This window comes from Oncorhynchus keta, chromosome 1 (genome assembly GCF_023373465.1).
Source record: "Oncorhynchus keta strain PuntledgeMale-10-30-2019 chromosome 1, Oket_V2, whole genome shotgun sequence".
Taxonomy (NCBI): domain Eukaryota; kingdom Metazoa; phylum Chordata; class Actinopteri; order Salmoniformes; family Salmonidae; genus Oncorhynchus; species Oncorhynchus keta.
In genome coordinates, this window is record NC_068421.1 from 20,410,029 (window position 1) to 20,425,497 (window position 15,469).

General features: G+C 43.9%; 1 protein-coding gene across 6 annotated transcripts in view; it reads right to left on the bottom strand.

Annotated features, from left to right (window-relative positions):
* The window catches only part of LOC118394578 (glycerophosphodiester phosphodiesterase domain-containing protein 5-like), a 122,922-nt gene that overhangs the window by 57,760 nt on the left and 49,693 nt on the right, over positions 1-15,469 (bottom strand). For all 6 annotated transcript variants that reach the window (XR_008136380.1, XR_008136379.1, XR_008136378.1 and 3 more), the window contains exon 2: positions 13,325-13,500. Coding sequence is in view for 3 of the 6 variants with exons in the window: in XM_052518293.1 (XP_052374253.1) it covers positions 13,325-13,441 (117 nt within the window). In the remaining 3 variants the exon portion in view is untranslated. The remainder of the gene's footprint in view (positions 1-13,324; positions 13,501-15,469) is intronic.

Below are 15,469 nucleotides of genomic sequence, written 5' to 3' on the forward strand. Positions count from 1 at the left end.
AACGAAAGTGTGATTATGGTAAAAAAAAAAAAACTTAAATATTAAACCACCTGCTTTACATTGCACTCCATGAGGAGCCTGCATGGCAGGCTGACTACCTGTTACGCGTGTGCAACGAGAAGCCAAGGTAAGTTGCTGGCTAGCATGAAACCTCTTATAAAAAACTATCAATCTTAACATGTTAACTACACATGGTTGATGATATTACTAGCTAATCTAGCATGTCCTGCATTGCATATAATCGATGCGGTGTTAATTTCTCATCGAATCACAGCCTACTTCACCAAACGGATGATGATTTAACAAGCGCATTCGCGAAAAAAAGCACTGTCGTTGCACCAATATGTGTGTACCTAACCATAAACGTCAATGCCTTTCTTTAAAAACAGTAGACAAGTATATATTTTTAAACCTGCATATTTCGTTAATATTGTCAGATAACATGAATTTCTTTTAACTAGGGAAATTGTGTCACTTCTCCTGCGTTCCGTGCAATCATATATGCAGCAGTTTGGGCCGCCTGGCTCGTTGCGAACTGTGTGAAGACCATTTATTCCTAACAAAGACTAATTCATTTGCCAGAATTGTACAAAATTATAACATTGAAGGTTGTGAAATGTAACAGCAATATTTAGACTTATGGAAGCTACCCGTTAGATAAAATATGGAACGGTTCCGTATTTCACTGAAAGAATAAACGTTTTGTTTTCAAAATGATAGTTTCCGGATTCGACCATATTAATGACCTAAGGCTCATATTTCTTTGTGTTATTATGTTATAATTAAGTCGATGATATGATATTTGATAGAGCAGTCTGACTGAGTGGTGGTAGGCAGCAGCAGGCTCGTAAGCATTCATTCAAACAACACTTTAATGCATTTGCCAGCAGCTCTTCGCTCTGCTTCAAGCATTGAGCTGTTTATGAGTTCAAGCCTATCAACTCCCGAGATTAGGCTGGTGTAACCAATGTGAAATGGCTAGCTAGTTAGCGGGGTGCGAGCTAATTGCGTATCAAATCAGTGACGTCACTCGCTCTGAGACCTTGAAGTAGTTGTTCACCTTGCTCTGCAAGGCCGCGGCTTTGTGGAGCGATGGGTAACGATGCTTCGAGGATGGCTGTTGTCGATGTGTTCCTTGTTCAAGCCCAGGTAGGGGCGAGGAGAGAGACAGAAGCTATACTGTTTCACTGGAAATACTAAAGTGCCTATAAGAACATCCAATAGTCAAAGGTATAGTGGGGAGAACAAGTATTTGATACACTGCCGATTTTGCAGGTTTTTCCTACCTACAAAGCATGTAGAGGACTGTCATTTTTATCATAGGTACACTTCAACTGTGAGACGGAATCTAAAACAAAAATCCAGAAAATCACATTGTATGATTTAAGTAATTAATTTGCATTTTATTGCATGACATAAGTATTTGATCACCTACCAACCAGTAAGAATTTCAGCTCTCACAGACCTGTTCGTTTTTCTTTAAGAAGCCCTCCTGTTCTCTACTCGTTACCTATATAAAAGACACCTGTCCACACACTCAATCAAACAGACTCCAACCTCTCCACAATGGCCAAGACCAGAGAGCTGTGTAAGGACATCAGGGTTAAATTGTAGACCTGCACAAGGCTGGGATGGGCTACAAGACAATAGACAAACAGCTTGGTGAGAAGGCAACAACTGTTGGCGCAATTATTAGAACATGGAAGATGTTCAAGATGATGGTCAATCATGATGTATTATATTATTATTATTATTATTATAAGTTAAAATAAGTGTTCATTCAGTATTGTTGTAATTGTCATTATTACAAATAAATAAATCAATTTAAAATACCTGCTTTTTTGGTCCTCCAATAATCGGTATTGGAAAATCCTATCTAAATCAACCTCTAATGTCTACATGGAATAATTCCCCTCAATATAACCGGCAATTGTAGTGGGTAAACAGTCCCCTCCTGCCGTTTTGAACTTAGCGAACTCAAAGAGAATCTGAGTAGAGACAGACAGACAGCCGGAGAGGGATTCAAACTGACAGAAAACATTTCGCTTTGGAGAGAGACTGGATTCAGGAAGATTAGGCTATTCCCCTCCTCGCCCAATATTAAGAGAAATTGTTTGAATGTCAGCACTACTGGACGTGAGTGCAGGCAATCTGAAAGGTGCTTACATATGATTATTGAACTATAGAGACAGGTAAGACAAGGCACTATTAGTACAAAGGTTACCAGTTAATTTGTTTTCAAAGACAATTGATCGTGACCTCCACCAAAGGGTATTAATATAATTGCTTACCTGAATGTCTTATATGAACATAGTGCTTAAATTAGTCAAACTCCATTTCACGTAATCAAATTACCATCAAAATAAATTTCCATCATTAAAATGATCAGACATTAGAAAACCTAGGACTGTGATTTCTAGTCGCTCTAAAGCTCTACTAACGATCATGACAGACTATCACCATCAACCCCTCATTCAGCTAGCCTAGCGGCTACTGGTTTAGTCGTCTCATAGAAGAGAATCATCACACAGAAGTCTGAGGAGGAGTGCTGGATACGCACCTGTATCACAGAACGCTCCTGGGCCCACCAACACCATCACTGCCCATCGTGGTTTGTGTTCCAAGGCCCTCTTGGCCCTGTCCCACAGGAATATAGAGACACCATCCTAACGCTTGTTTACTCAGTAACTTCTACAGCTCTTACAGCCTGTAAATGTGTTTTCTGCAGAGGTGTTGAAGCTTTTGACCTTTTATTCTGTCAGGGAACTAAAGAAGTAATGGAAGACTTGAGAGGAAGACAGGAAAAAGATAGCAAAGAGAATGCTCCCTGCATGTTGCATGAATGTTCCCTGCAATATTAGAATGTTGCCCATCTGGTTTTCTAGTTTAGTGCGGACTTTAGTTGCGACATAAAACAATGATGATAGCAAATGATTTGAGCAGGATTTCAGTTTCACGTGTCTTTATTTTATTTAACAGACCAAGTCGACAGAATTATGCTTGTTCCTATTTCTAGACCCATTCTGCTCCAGGTAAAGACTGGCTAAATGGAAAAACTCAATTATTACTGAGGGCAGATGAGCTTGCAGTGCCAGTGACGTGGCTGCCCTTTCTACAAACCACTAACACAAAGACCAAGTTAACAAAGAGTGAGGCTCAGGAACACTGGCCTGTTCATTATCCAGCTCGTAGGGGAGATGACAACAACAACCACTTCTGTTCTGTTCTGAATCTGAGCATTATGAAGGGAGTCCATGTCACATTAAGAGCTTGGGTTTCTCATGGTCATGGTTCAGTGACGCTGCCTGTCATGTTTAAACATCACATCATGTAACTGATCTATTTTTTGATTAGCAACACTGATTGGTAACATTTGCTATTAAAGATGCATCTATGATGTCATCTGACCAGGCAGTGCTGGCACACTTAACAGGTGATCTGCCAATATGAGATGACTATAGGCCTCCAATACAAGGCAGCACAGCATCCATAGTTAAATGGATACTTTGGGATTTTGGCAATAAGGCTATTTACCTACTTCCCCAGTCAGATTAACTTGTGGATAGCATTTTCATGGCTCTGTGTCCAGTATGAAGGAAGTTAGAGGTAGTTTCACAAGCCAAGGCTAATTAGCACAGTGAAGAAGTCCATGGTATCTGCTAGCAGATACTCAGACTTCCAGTTCCTGCACTAGCGCTAGTTAGCAACTGCACTAGCGCTAGTTAGCAACTGCACTAGCGCTAGTTAGCAACTGCACTAGCGCTAGTTAGCAACTGCACTAGCGCTAGTTAGCAACTGCACTAGCGCTAGTTAGCAACTGCACTAGCGCTAGTTAGCAACTTCCTTCAAACTCCAAACAGAGACATAAAAATGGTATCCACGAGATCATCAGACTCTGGGAAGTAGATAAAGGGCCTCGTTGCCTAAATCCCTAGGTATCCCTTTAAAGTCATCCTGTTCATTTGAAAGAGAACAAAAATGGTTCACAATGTAGGCCAGGGCTTTGTGTGGGACTGTGTGTCTGTTCTGCCATGTGGGACACAATTATATTCAATGTTGGCCTGGATGTCAGTCCATCTCTGCAGAGACCCTTTGGTGCTGTAGCACTAGGGCCTCGGCTGTTGGAGCTGCATAAATGGACATCAAATCAAACTTTATTTGCCACATGTGCTGAATACAGCAAGTGTAGACTTAACCGTGAAATGCTTACTTAAAAGCCCTTAACCAACAGTGCAGTTAAAAAATATATATATTTACCAAGTAGGCTAAAATAACAAAGTAATAATAAAAGTAACAATAGCGAGGCTATATACAGCGGGGCACCAGTACCGAATCAGTGTGCAGGGGTACAGGCTAGTTGAGGTAATTTGTAGGTGGGGGCTAAGTGACTATGCATAGGTAACAAACAAACAGCAAGTAGCAGCAGTATACAAAGGTGGGGGGGTCAATGTAAATTGTCCGGTGGCAATTTTTATGAATTGTTCAGCAGTCTAATGGCTTGGGGGTAGAAGCGGTTGGGGAGGCTTTTGGTCCTAGACTTGGTACTCCGGTAGTACTTGCCGTGCGGTAGCAGAGAAATCAGTCTATAAATTGGGTGACTGGAGTCTCGGACAATTTTATGGGCTTTCCTCTGACTTTCCAGTGATGTACTGGGCCATTCGCACTACCCTCTGTAGCGGCTTAGATGCCGTGCAGTTGCCAAACCAGACAGTGATGCCACCGGTCAGGAAGCTCTCGATGGTGCAGCTGTAGAACCTTTTGAGGATCTGGGGGCCCATGCCAAATCTTTTCAGTTTCCTGGGAGGGAAAAGGTTTTGTTGTGTACACTACTGTCTTGGTATGTTTGGACCATGATAGTTAATTGGTGAGGTGAACACCAAGGAACTTGAAACCCTCGACTTGCTCCCCTACAGCCCCGTCGATGTTAATGGGGGCCTGTTCGGACCGCCTTTTCCTGTAGTCCACGATCAGCTCCTTTCTCTTGCTTACATTGTGGGAGAGGTTGTTGTCCTGACACCACACTGCCAGTTCTCTGACATCCTCCCATCGTTGTCTTTGATCAGGCCTACCACTGTTGTGTCATTAGCAAACTTGATGGTGTTGGAGTCGTGTTTGGCCACGCAGTCGTGGGTGAACAGGGAATACAGGAGGGGACAAAGTACACACCCCTGAGGGGCCCCAGTTATAAGGATCAGCGTGGCAGACATATTGTTGCCTACTCTTACCACCTAGCGGCGGCCCGTCAGGAAGTCCAGGATCCAGATTGAGGGTTTAGTCCCAGAATCCTTAGCTTAGTGATGAGCTTCGTGGGCACTATGGTGTTGAATGCTGAGCTGTAGTCGATGAACAGCATTCTCACATAGTGGTTCTTTCTGTCCAGGTGAGAAAGGGCGGTGTGGAGTGCGATTGGGATTGCGTCATCTGTGGATCTGTTGGGGCGGTATGCGATTTGGAATGGGTCTAGGGTGTCTGGGAGGATGCTGTTGATGTGAGCCATGACCAGCCTGTCAAAGCACTTGTAGTAGGATTCAATCTTAATCCTGTCTTGACGCTTTGCTTGTTTGATGGTTCGTCTGAGGGCATAGCTGGATTTCTTATAAGCTCCTTGAAAGAGGCAGCTCTAGCCTTTAGCTCGATGCGGACGTTGCCTGTAGTCCATGGCTTCTGTTTGGGATATGTACGTACAGTCACTGTGGGGAAGACATCGTCGATGCACTTATTGATGACTGAAGTGGTGTATTCCTCAATGCCATTGGATAAATCCCAGAACACATTCCAGTCTGTGCTAGTGGTCCTGTAGTGGTAAATAGACTGCTACGAATAATACAGACGAGAACCCTTGGTAGATAGTTTGGTCGACAACTTAACATAAGGTACTCTACCTCAGGCGAGCAATACCTCGAGACTTCTTTAATATTAGACATCACATACCAGCTGTTATTGACAGAAAGACACACCCCCACCCCTTGTCTTTCCAGAGGTAGTGTCTCTGTTCTGCCGGTGCATTGAAAATCCCGCCAGCTCTATATTGTCCATTTCTTCGTTCGGACAAGTCTTGGTGTCCGAATGAAGGTAGGATAATCTTGGTTGGTAGGATAATCTTAATAACCGGTCATCAATGAGATTTTTTAATGATTGCACGTTAGCAAGAAGAACAGATGGCAGTGGGAGTTTACTCGCTCGCCCCCGGCGTCTCAGAAGGACAGCCAATAGGCGTGGATCTGGGCCTGTTCAAGTGAAAGCAGGATATCCTTCTCGTCAGACTCATTAAAGGAAAACATTTCTTCAGTCCGTGGTGAGTAATCGTTTTTCTGATGTCCAGAAGTTATTTTCGGTCATAGACTGTAGCAGAAACATTATGTACACAATAAGTAAAAAAATAAGTTACACAAAACGCAAAAAAAATTTAATGCCAATTTGTAGACTGTAGACATCCAATTTAACTTAATTTTTACAGTTATACTTTTACTGAGTTTTTATTCATTATACTGAATAGTTATTCATGCTTAGTTAGCAGCATTCAAAAGTACAGTACTTCCATAATAATAGGCTGATGGGAAGAAGCAGAAAAATATGCTACTGAAACATGGCATAGTGGGAGTCAGGTTGGAATGCAGATTCTGGCAAAGGAGGAGACTGGTAAACACACAGAGTAGCACCACAGCAGGTCCAATATAATCCTGTGGTACTATACACAGACAGGCTGCTGATTGGCCAATTCCCCCCCAGTGGGCCAACGCGCCCGCCACACATGACCATGGTGGCCAAGGCGACACACAAACACACAGCTGACTCTGCAGTACCATATCTACCAGTCTCAGAGACAACAGGAAACACAGCCACAGGATCCTATTTTTTTATTTATTTTTTTTTATTTCACCTTTATTTAACCAGGTAGGCTAGTTGAGAACAAGTTCTCATTTGCAACTGCGACCTGGCCAAGATAAAGCATAGCAGTGTGAACAGACAACACAGAGTTACACATGGAGTAAACAATTAGCAAGTCAATAACACAGTAGAAAAAAATGGGCAGTCTATATACAATGTGTGCAAAAGGCATGAGGAGGTAGGCGAATAATACAATTTTGCAGATTAACACTGGAGTGATAAATGATCAGATGGGCATGTACAGGTAGAGATATTGGTGTGCAAAAGAGCAGAAAAGTAAATAAATAAAAACAGTAAAAACAGTATGGGAATGAGGTAGGTGAAAAAGGGTGAGCTATTTACCTATAGACTATGTACAGCTGCAGCGATCGGTTAGCTGCTCGGATAGCTGATGTTTGAAGTTGGTGAGGGAGATAAAAGTCTCCAACTTCAGCGATTTTTGCAATTCGTTCCAGTCACAGGCAGCAGAGTACTGGAACGAAAGGCGGCCAAATGAGGTGTTGGCTTTAGGGATTATCAGTGAGATACACCTGCTGGAGCGCGTGCTACGGATGGGTGTTGCCATCGTGACCAGTGAACTGAGATAAGGCGGAGCTTTACCTAGCATGGACTTGTAAATGACCTGGAGCCAGTGGGTCTGGCGACGAATATGTAGTGAGGGCCAGCCGACTAGAGCATACAAGTCGCAGTGGTGGGTGGTATAAGGTGCTTTAGTGACAAAACGGATGGCACTGTGATAGACTGCATCCAGTTTGCTGAGTAGAGTGTTGGAAGCCATTTTGTAGATGACATCGCCGAAGTCGAGGATCGGTAGGATAGTCAGTTTTACTAGGGTAAGCTTGGCAGCGTGAGTGAAGGAGGCTTTGTTGCGGAATAGAAAGCCGACTCTGGATTTGATTTTTGATTGGAGATGTTTGATGTGAGTCTGGAAGGAGAGTTTGCAGTCTAGCCAGACACCTAGGTACTTATAGATGTCCACATAATCAAGGTTGGAACCATCCAGGGTGGTGATGCTAGTCGGGCATGCGGGTGCAGGCAGCGATCGGTTGAAAAGCATGCATTTGGTTTTACTCGCGTTTAAGAGCAGTTGGAGGCCACGGAAGGAGTGCTGTATGGCATTGAAGCTCGTTTGGAGGTTTGATAGCACAGTGTCCAATGACGGGCCGAAAGTATATAGAATGGTGTCGTCTGCGTAGAGGTGGATCAGGGAATCGCCCGCAGCAAGAGCAACATCATTGATATATACAGAGAAAAGAGTTGGCCCGAGAATTGAACCCTGTGGCACCCCCATAGAGACTGCCAGAGGACCGGACAGCATGCCCTCTGATTTGACACACTGAACTCTGTCTGCAAAGTAATTGGTGAACCAGGCAAGGCAGTCATCCGAAAAACCGAGGCTGTTGAGTCTGCCGATAAGAATTTGGTGATTGACAGAGTCGAAAGCCTTGGCGAGGTCGATGAAGACGGCTGCACAGTACTGTCTTTTATCGATGGCGGTTATGATATCATTTAGTACCTTGAGTGTGGCTGAGGTGCACCCGTGACCGGCTCGGAAACCAGATTGCTATTCCCACCAAAGGATGAAAATAAATTCTCCATGTGGCCTTCGACCTGTCAAACATGAATGTGCTCCATCTATCTGAAGATTTAAAGAACTCATGCAGCATTACCTTACTGAAAACAAATAGGGTAGGAATGAAAGGTCAAAACGTATAGCTCATCCATCCACCACTCAGCAGAGTTTGCATGCTAAGCTCACAGGACGAGAGGTCATTCCTATAACTAGAAAAAGGGTACTTGGACATATTTTTGATTGAGATGCACGTGAGATGTAGGATTCCACTGCAATACATGTTTCAGTGTGTCAAATTGTATGCCAAACCCGAAGGGAAATTTCTACTTTTAAACTCGGTCAAAACAGAGATAGATGCTAGTTCTAGGTCCCAAGAAACAAAGAGATATTCTGTTGAATCTGACAATTAATCTTGATGGTTGTACAGTCGTCTCAAATAAAACTGTTTCAAGGACAGCTTTCAAGGACATCTACGTAACATTGCAAAAATCATAAACTTTCTATCCAAAAATGATGCAGAAAAATGTATTCATGTTTTTATCACTTCGAGGTTAGACTACTGCAATGCTCTACTTTCCGGCTACCCAGATAAAGTACCTAATAAACTTCAATAATGCTAAACACCACTGCTAGAATCTTGACTAGAACCAAAAAATGTGATCATATTACTCCAGTGCGAGCCTCTTTACACTGGCTTTCTGTTAAGACTAGGGCTGATTTCAAGGTTTTACTGCTAACCTACAAAGCATTATGGGCTTGATCCTACCCATCTTTCCGATTTGGTCCTGCCGTACATACCTAAACGTACGCTACGGTCACAAGACGCAGACCTACTTACTGTCCCTAGAATTTCTAAGCAAACAGCTGGAGGCAGGGCTTTCTCCTACAGAGCTCCATTTTTACGGAATGGTCTGCCTATCCATGTGGGAGAGGCAGACTCGGTCTCGACCTTTAAGTCTTTAGAGAGTTTTCATCTCTTCAGTCGGTCCTATGATTGAGTGTAGTCTGGCCCAGGGGTGTGAAGGTGAACGGAAAGGCACTGGAGCAACGAACAGCCCTTGCTCTCTCTGCCTGGCTGGTTCCTCTCTCTCCACTGGGATTCTCTGCCTCAAACCCTATTTACAGGGACTGAGTCACTGGCTTACTGGTGGTCTACCAAGCCGTCCCTAGGAGGGGTGCGTCACTTAAGTGGGTAGAGTTAATTTCATTTGATTTAACCAGGTAGGCTGATTGAGAACAAGTTCTCATTTACAACTGCAACCTGGCCAAGATAAAGCAAAGCAGTGCGACACAAACAAAGTTACATGGAATAAACAAGCGTACAGTCAATAACACAATAGAAAAAAAATAAAGTATATATATAGAGTGCGCAAATGGCGAGGAGTAAGGCAATAAATAAGCCATGGTAGCAGAGTAATTACAATTTAGCAAATTAACACTGGAGTGATAGATGAGCAGATGATGTGCAAGTAGAAATACTGGTGTACAAAAGAGCAGAAAAGTAAATAAAAACAATATGGGGATGAGGGAAGTAGATTGGGTGGGTTATTTACAGATGGGCAATGTACAGCTGCAGTTAGCTGCTCAGATAGCTGATGTTTAAAGTTAGTAAGAGAAATAAGTCTCCAGCTTCAGTGATTTTTGCAATTCGTTCCAGTCATGGGCAGCAGAGAACTGGAAAGAAAGGCAGCCAAAGGAGATGTTGGCTTTGGGGATGACCAGTGAGATATACCTGCTGGAGCGCGTGCTACGGGTGGGTTTTGTTACCGTGACCAGTGAGCTGAGTGACGAGTGACCTAGCATAGACTTATAGATGACCTGGAGCCATATGTAGCGAGGGCCAGCCGATTAGAGCATAAAGGTCGCAGTGGTGGGTAGTATATTGGGCTTTGGTGACAAAACGGATGGCACTGTGATAACTGGATGCAGTTTGCTGAGTAGAGTATTGGAAGATATTTTGTAAATGACGTCGCCGAAGTCGAAGATCAGTAGGATAGCCAGTTTTAAGAGGGTATGTTTTGCAGCGTGAGTGAAGGATGCTTTGTTGCGAAATAGGAAGCCGATTCTTGATTTAATTTTGGATTGGAGATGCTTAAATTGGAGTCTGGAAGCAGAGTTTACAGTCTAATCAGACACCTAGGTATTTGTAAGTTGTCCACATATTTTAAGTCAGAACCGTCCAGAGTATTGCTGCTGGACGGGCGGGCGGGTAGCGAACGGTTGAAAAGCATGCATTTGGTTTTACTAGCGTTTAAGAGCAGTTGGAGGCCACGGAAGGAGTGTTGTATGGCATTGAAGCTCGTTTGGAGGTTAGTTAACAGTGTCCAAAGAAGGGTCAGATGTATACAGAATGGTGTCGTCTGCGTAGAGGTGGATCAGGGAATCACCCACACCAAGAGCAACATCGTTGATATATACAGAGAAAAGAGTCAGCCCGAGAATTGACCCCTGTGGTACCCCTATAGAGACTGCCAGAGGTCTGGACAACAGGCCCTCCGATTTGACACACTGAACTCTGTCTGAGAAGTAGTTGGTGAACCAGGCAAGGTTTATGTGATCTTCCTGTCCGGGTTGGCGCCCCCCTTGGGTTCGTGCCACGGGGGAGATCTTCGTGGGCTATACTTAGCCTTGTCTCAGGATAGTAAGTTGGTGGTCGGAGATATCCCTCTAGTGGTGTGAGGGTTGTGCGTTGGCAAAGTGGGTGGGGTTATATCCTGCCTGTTTGGCCCTGTCCAGGGGTATCGTCAGATGGGACCACAGTGTCTCCCGACCCCTCCTGTCTCAGTCTCCAGTATTTATGCTGCAGTAGTTGGTGTCGGGGGCTAGGGTCAGTCTGTTATATCTGAAGTATTTATCTTGTCTTATCCAGTGCCCGGTGTGAATTTAAGTATTCTGTCTCTTTCTCTCAGAAAACCTAAGCACTAGGACCATGCCTCAAGATTACCTGGCCTGATGACTCCTTGCTGTCCCCAGTCCACCTGGTTGTGCTGCTGCTCCAGTTTCACCGGACATGCTACCTTGTCTCAGACCTGCTGTTTTCAACTCTCTAGAGACAGCAGGAGCGGTATAGATACTCTGAATGATCGGTTATGAAAAGCCGACTGACATTTACTCCTGAGGTGCTGACCCGTTGCACCCTCTACAACCAATGTGATAATTATTACTTGACCCTGCTGGTCATCTATGAACATTTGAAAATCTCGGCCATGTTCTGTTATAACCGCCACCCAGCAGAGCCAGAAGGGGACTGGCCACCCCTCATAGCCTGGTTCCCCTCTAGGTTTCTTCTTACTTTACAGCCTTTCTAGGGAGTTTTTCCTAGCCACCGTGCTTCTACCTGCATTGCTTGCTGTTTGGAGTTTTAGGCTGGGGTTCTGTACAGCACTTTGTGACATCAGCTGATGTAAGAAGGGCTTTATACATACATTTGACTGATTGATTGATGCGTTTTACCTTTCTCCCTCCCCGTATGGATCCTTCCATACATTTCAAATCTACACACAATACTCAATAATGACGAAGAGAAAACAGGTTTAGACATTTTTACAAATGTATATAAAAATAGAAACATTTTCGTAAATATTCAGCCCCTTTGCGATGAGCTCAGGTACATCCTGTTTCCATTGATCATCCTTTAGGTGCCAAAAGGCAGCAACCCTCCCCATCCAACCTGACAGAGGCTCTTCAGAAAATAATTGGAGAAACTACCCAAACACAGGTGTGCCAAGCTTCTAGCGTCATAGCCAATAAGACACCCTGCTGTAATCGTTACCAAATGGTGCTTTCAACAAGGTCTGAATACTTAAGTAAATGTGATAGTTTCTAATTTAATAAATTTGCAAACATTTACAAAAACCTGTTTTTCCTTTGTCATTAAAGGGGTATTGTGCTCAGATTGATTATTCACTTTTTTTTAAACAAATTTTGCAATAAGGCTGTAATGTTACAAAATGTGGAAAAAGTCAAGGGGCCTAAATACTTTCCGACGGCACTGTATATCACATTTCTATACCACTTAAAACATTTACGGTACGTTATATTTCACACACAGGTTTCAGCCCTCTCAGCTCTGTCTACTTGTCCCAGGCTAGCTAGGTGATGGTGGACTATTGTGCTCCAATTACCATGTGGTACTAAATCTGACAGACCAGGGCTGCTTGGCATTATGGAAAACCTACTTAAACAAATAAACGTTGCGATGAATGTGACCAAGGGGAGGCTCTGAATGCTTGATAAAAAAAATGGAATACTATCTGCAGCACATCCAGACATAAAACATAGTTCCAGGACATGTAGGTGCTCTGCAAGGCCAAAGGCACCTCCAGTGACAGCCCAAGGACAGGTTATTACAGAGGGGATGGGAAAGGGAAAAGGGGATACCTAGTCAGCTATACAACTGAATGCACTCAACTGAAATGTGTCTTCCGCATTTAAAACAACCCTTCTGAATCAGAGGTGCGGGGGGGGCTGGCATAAATGACATCCACATTTTCGGCACCCAGGGAACAGTGGGCCTGCATGGCTTTTTATAAATGCATCTTGAAAGATGGGGCATGGGTAATGGATGGCAGGGAGGAATCCTGTCCACATGCACTGCACGCTCTCACAGACACGCCAAATTAGAGTGTTTTTAATTAATAGTGAGATATAAGATGCAGTGTGGTGCTGTAATCCTGCAGTGAACTTGGAACGAAAAAAAGAAAGTGGACTGTCTGGTACCATTTGATTACACTCGCTCCAGTCAACCAACTGACATTTGGCCAAAAATAGATCTTCCAGAAATTACTAACTTCCATATACCAACATGCCATGTCCATTATGGTCATTTAGGTACAAACGTAAGGTGTTCTAGGCAGAACTCACCTTAGTGGTGTCATCATGTGACCGTTGGTACCGTTTCCACCGGCACCCATAGATCCCTGTGAGACATGACAAACACAGCTGCCTCTCGTAAACCTGCAGGGGTTGGTGCTTCACCATGCTCCTTCAGTTCTGGCACGCCTCCAGACCTCTAACATCCCATTGACCAAACAGGAAACCTGCATGGGAGAGCAACAAGAAAACAGAAACATTAGTATTGCCTACAATACATTCTAAAAGGAAATATTGTATCCATTAGGACACAAGACCGGTGCAAGGTTGGTTGTTGTGGGTATTTCACTGAGATGACATTTGAACATCAGTCAGCAAGACAGATGAAATTTGAATAGCAACATGCCCCACCCTTATTCACGCACTGAATGAGAAAAGAAAGATAGCGCAGTTAGAGATGGCAGCTTCGCTTCAAGTCCTTAGGAAACTGTGCATTATTTAGTTTTTGTATGTATTATTTCTTACATCGTTAGCCCAGAAAACCTTAACCTCTCTGAACCACCCATACCAGATCCAGGATAATTGTCATCAGCAACGCTGAATAGCATAGCGCCACAGTCAAATAATATTACTAGAAAATATTCATATTCATGAAATCACAAGTGCAAAAAAACTAAAGGGACCTTCTTGCAGTTCCTGTCGCTTCCACTGGATGTCAACAGTCTTTAGAAATTGTATTAGGTTATTCCTTTGTGTAATGAAGAAGTACGGCCATCTTGAACGAGGGTCACTTGAAGTGTACTGTTAGATAGAGGCGGAAACTATCATATCAAATCCGGAAACTATCATTTCAAAAACAAAATGTTTATTCTTTCAGTGAAACACAGAACTTTTCCGTATTTTCTCAAACGGGTGGCAACCCTAAGTCTAAATATTGTTGTTACATTGCACAACATTCAATGTTATGTTATAGAGACAAAGTGGAGTCGGAATTCACCGGCTCGAACACAAGACATATGTGGCAGGGTCTACAGACAATCACGGATTACAAAAAGAAAACCAGCCTCGTTGTGGACATCGACGTCTTGCTCCCAGACAAATTAAACAACTTCTTTGCGCTCTTTCATGACAATACAGTGCCACCAACACGGCCCGCTACCAAAGACTGTGGGCTCTCCTCCTCCGTGGCCAACGTGAGTAAAATAAATTAAACATGTTAACCCTTGCAAGGCTGCCGGCCCAGACGGCATCCCTAGCCACGTCCTCAGATCATGCACAGACCAGCTGGCTGGTGTGTTGACGGACATATTCAATCAATCCCTATCCCAGTCTGCTGTCCCCACAAGCTTCAATGTGGCCACCATTGTTCCTGTTCCCAAGAAAGCTAAGGTAACTGAACTAAATAACTATCGCCCAATAGCACTCACTTCTGTCATCATGAAGTGCTTTGAGAGACTAGTCAAGGATCCTATCACCTCCACCTTAGACCCAGTCCACAAACGATGCAATCACCATCACACTGCCCTATCCTATCTCAACAAGAGAAATACCCATGCAAGAATGCTGTTCATTGACTACATCTCAGCATTCAACACCATAGTACCTTTCACATTCATCATTAAGCTTGAGACCCTGTGTCTCGACCCCACCCTGTGCAACTGGGTCCTGGACTTCCTGACAGGCCTCCCCCAGGTGTTTAAGGTAGGAAACATCTCCACTCTGCTGATCCTCAACTCTGGAGCCCCACAAGGCTGCGTTCTCAGCCCCGTACTGTACTCCCTGTTCACCCACGACTGCGTGGCCATGCACACCTCCAACTCAATCATCAAGTTTGCAGACAACACTACATAGGTAGGCTTGACTACCAACAACAACAAGACAGCCTACAGGGAGGAGGTGAGGGCCCTTGGAGTGTGGTGTCAGGAAAATAACCCCACTCAATGTCTGCATAACAAGAGATTACTGTGGACTTCAGGAAACAGCAGAGGGAGCACATCGACGGGACAGCAGAGGTGGAGGGAAGTTTTTTGTTCCTTGTGTACATATCACCGACAAACTGAAATGGTCCACGCACACAGACTGTGCAGTGAAGAAGGCGCTACAGTGCCTCTAACCTCAAGAGGCTGACCAATTTGGCTTGTCTCCTAAAACCCTCACTAACTTTTACAGGTACACAATTGAGAGCATTCTGTCGCG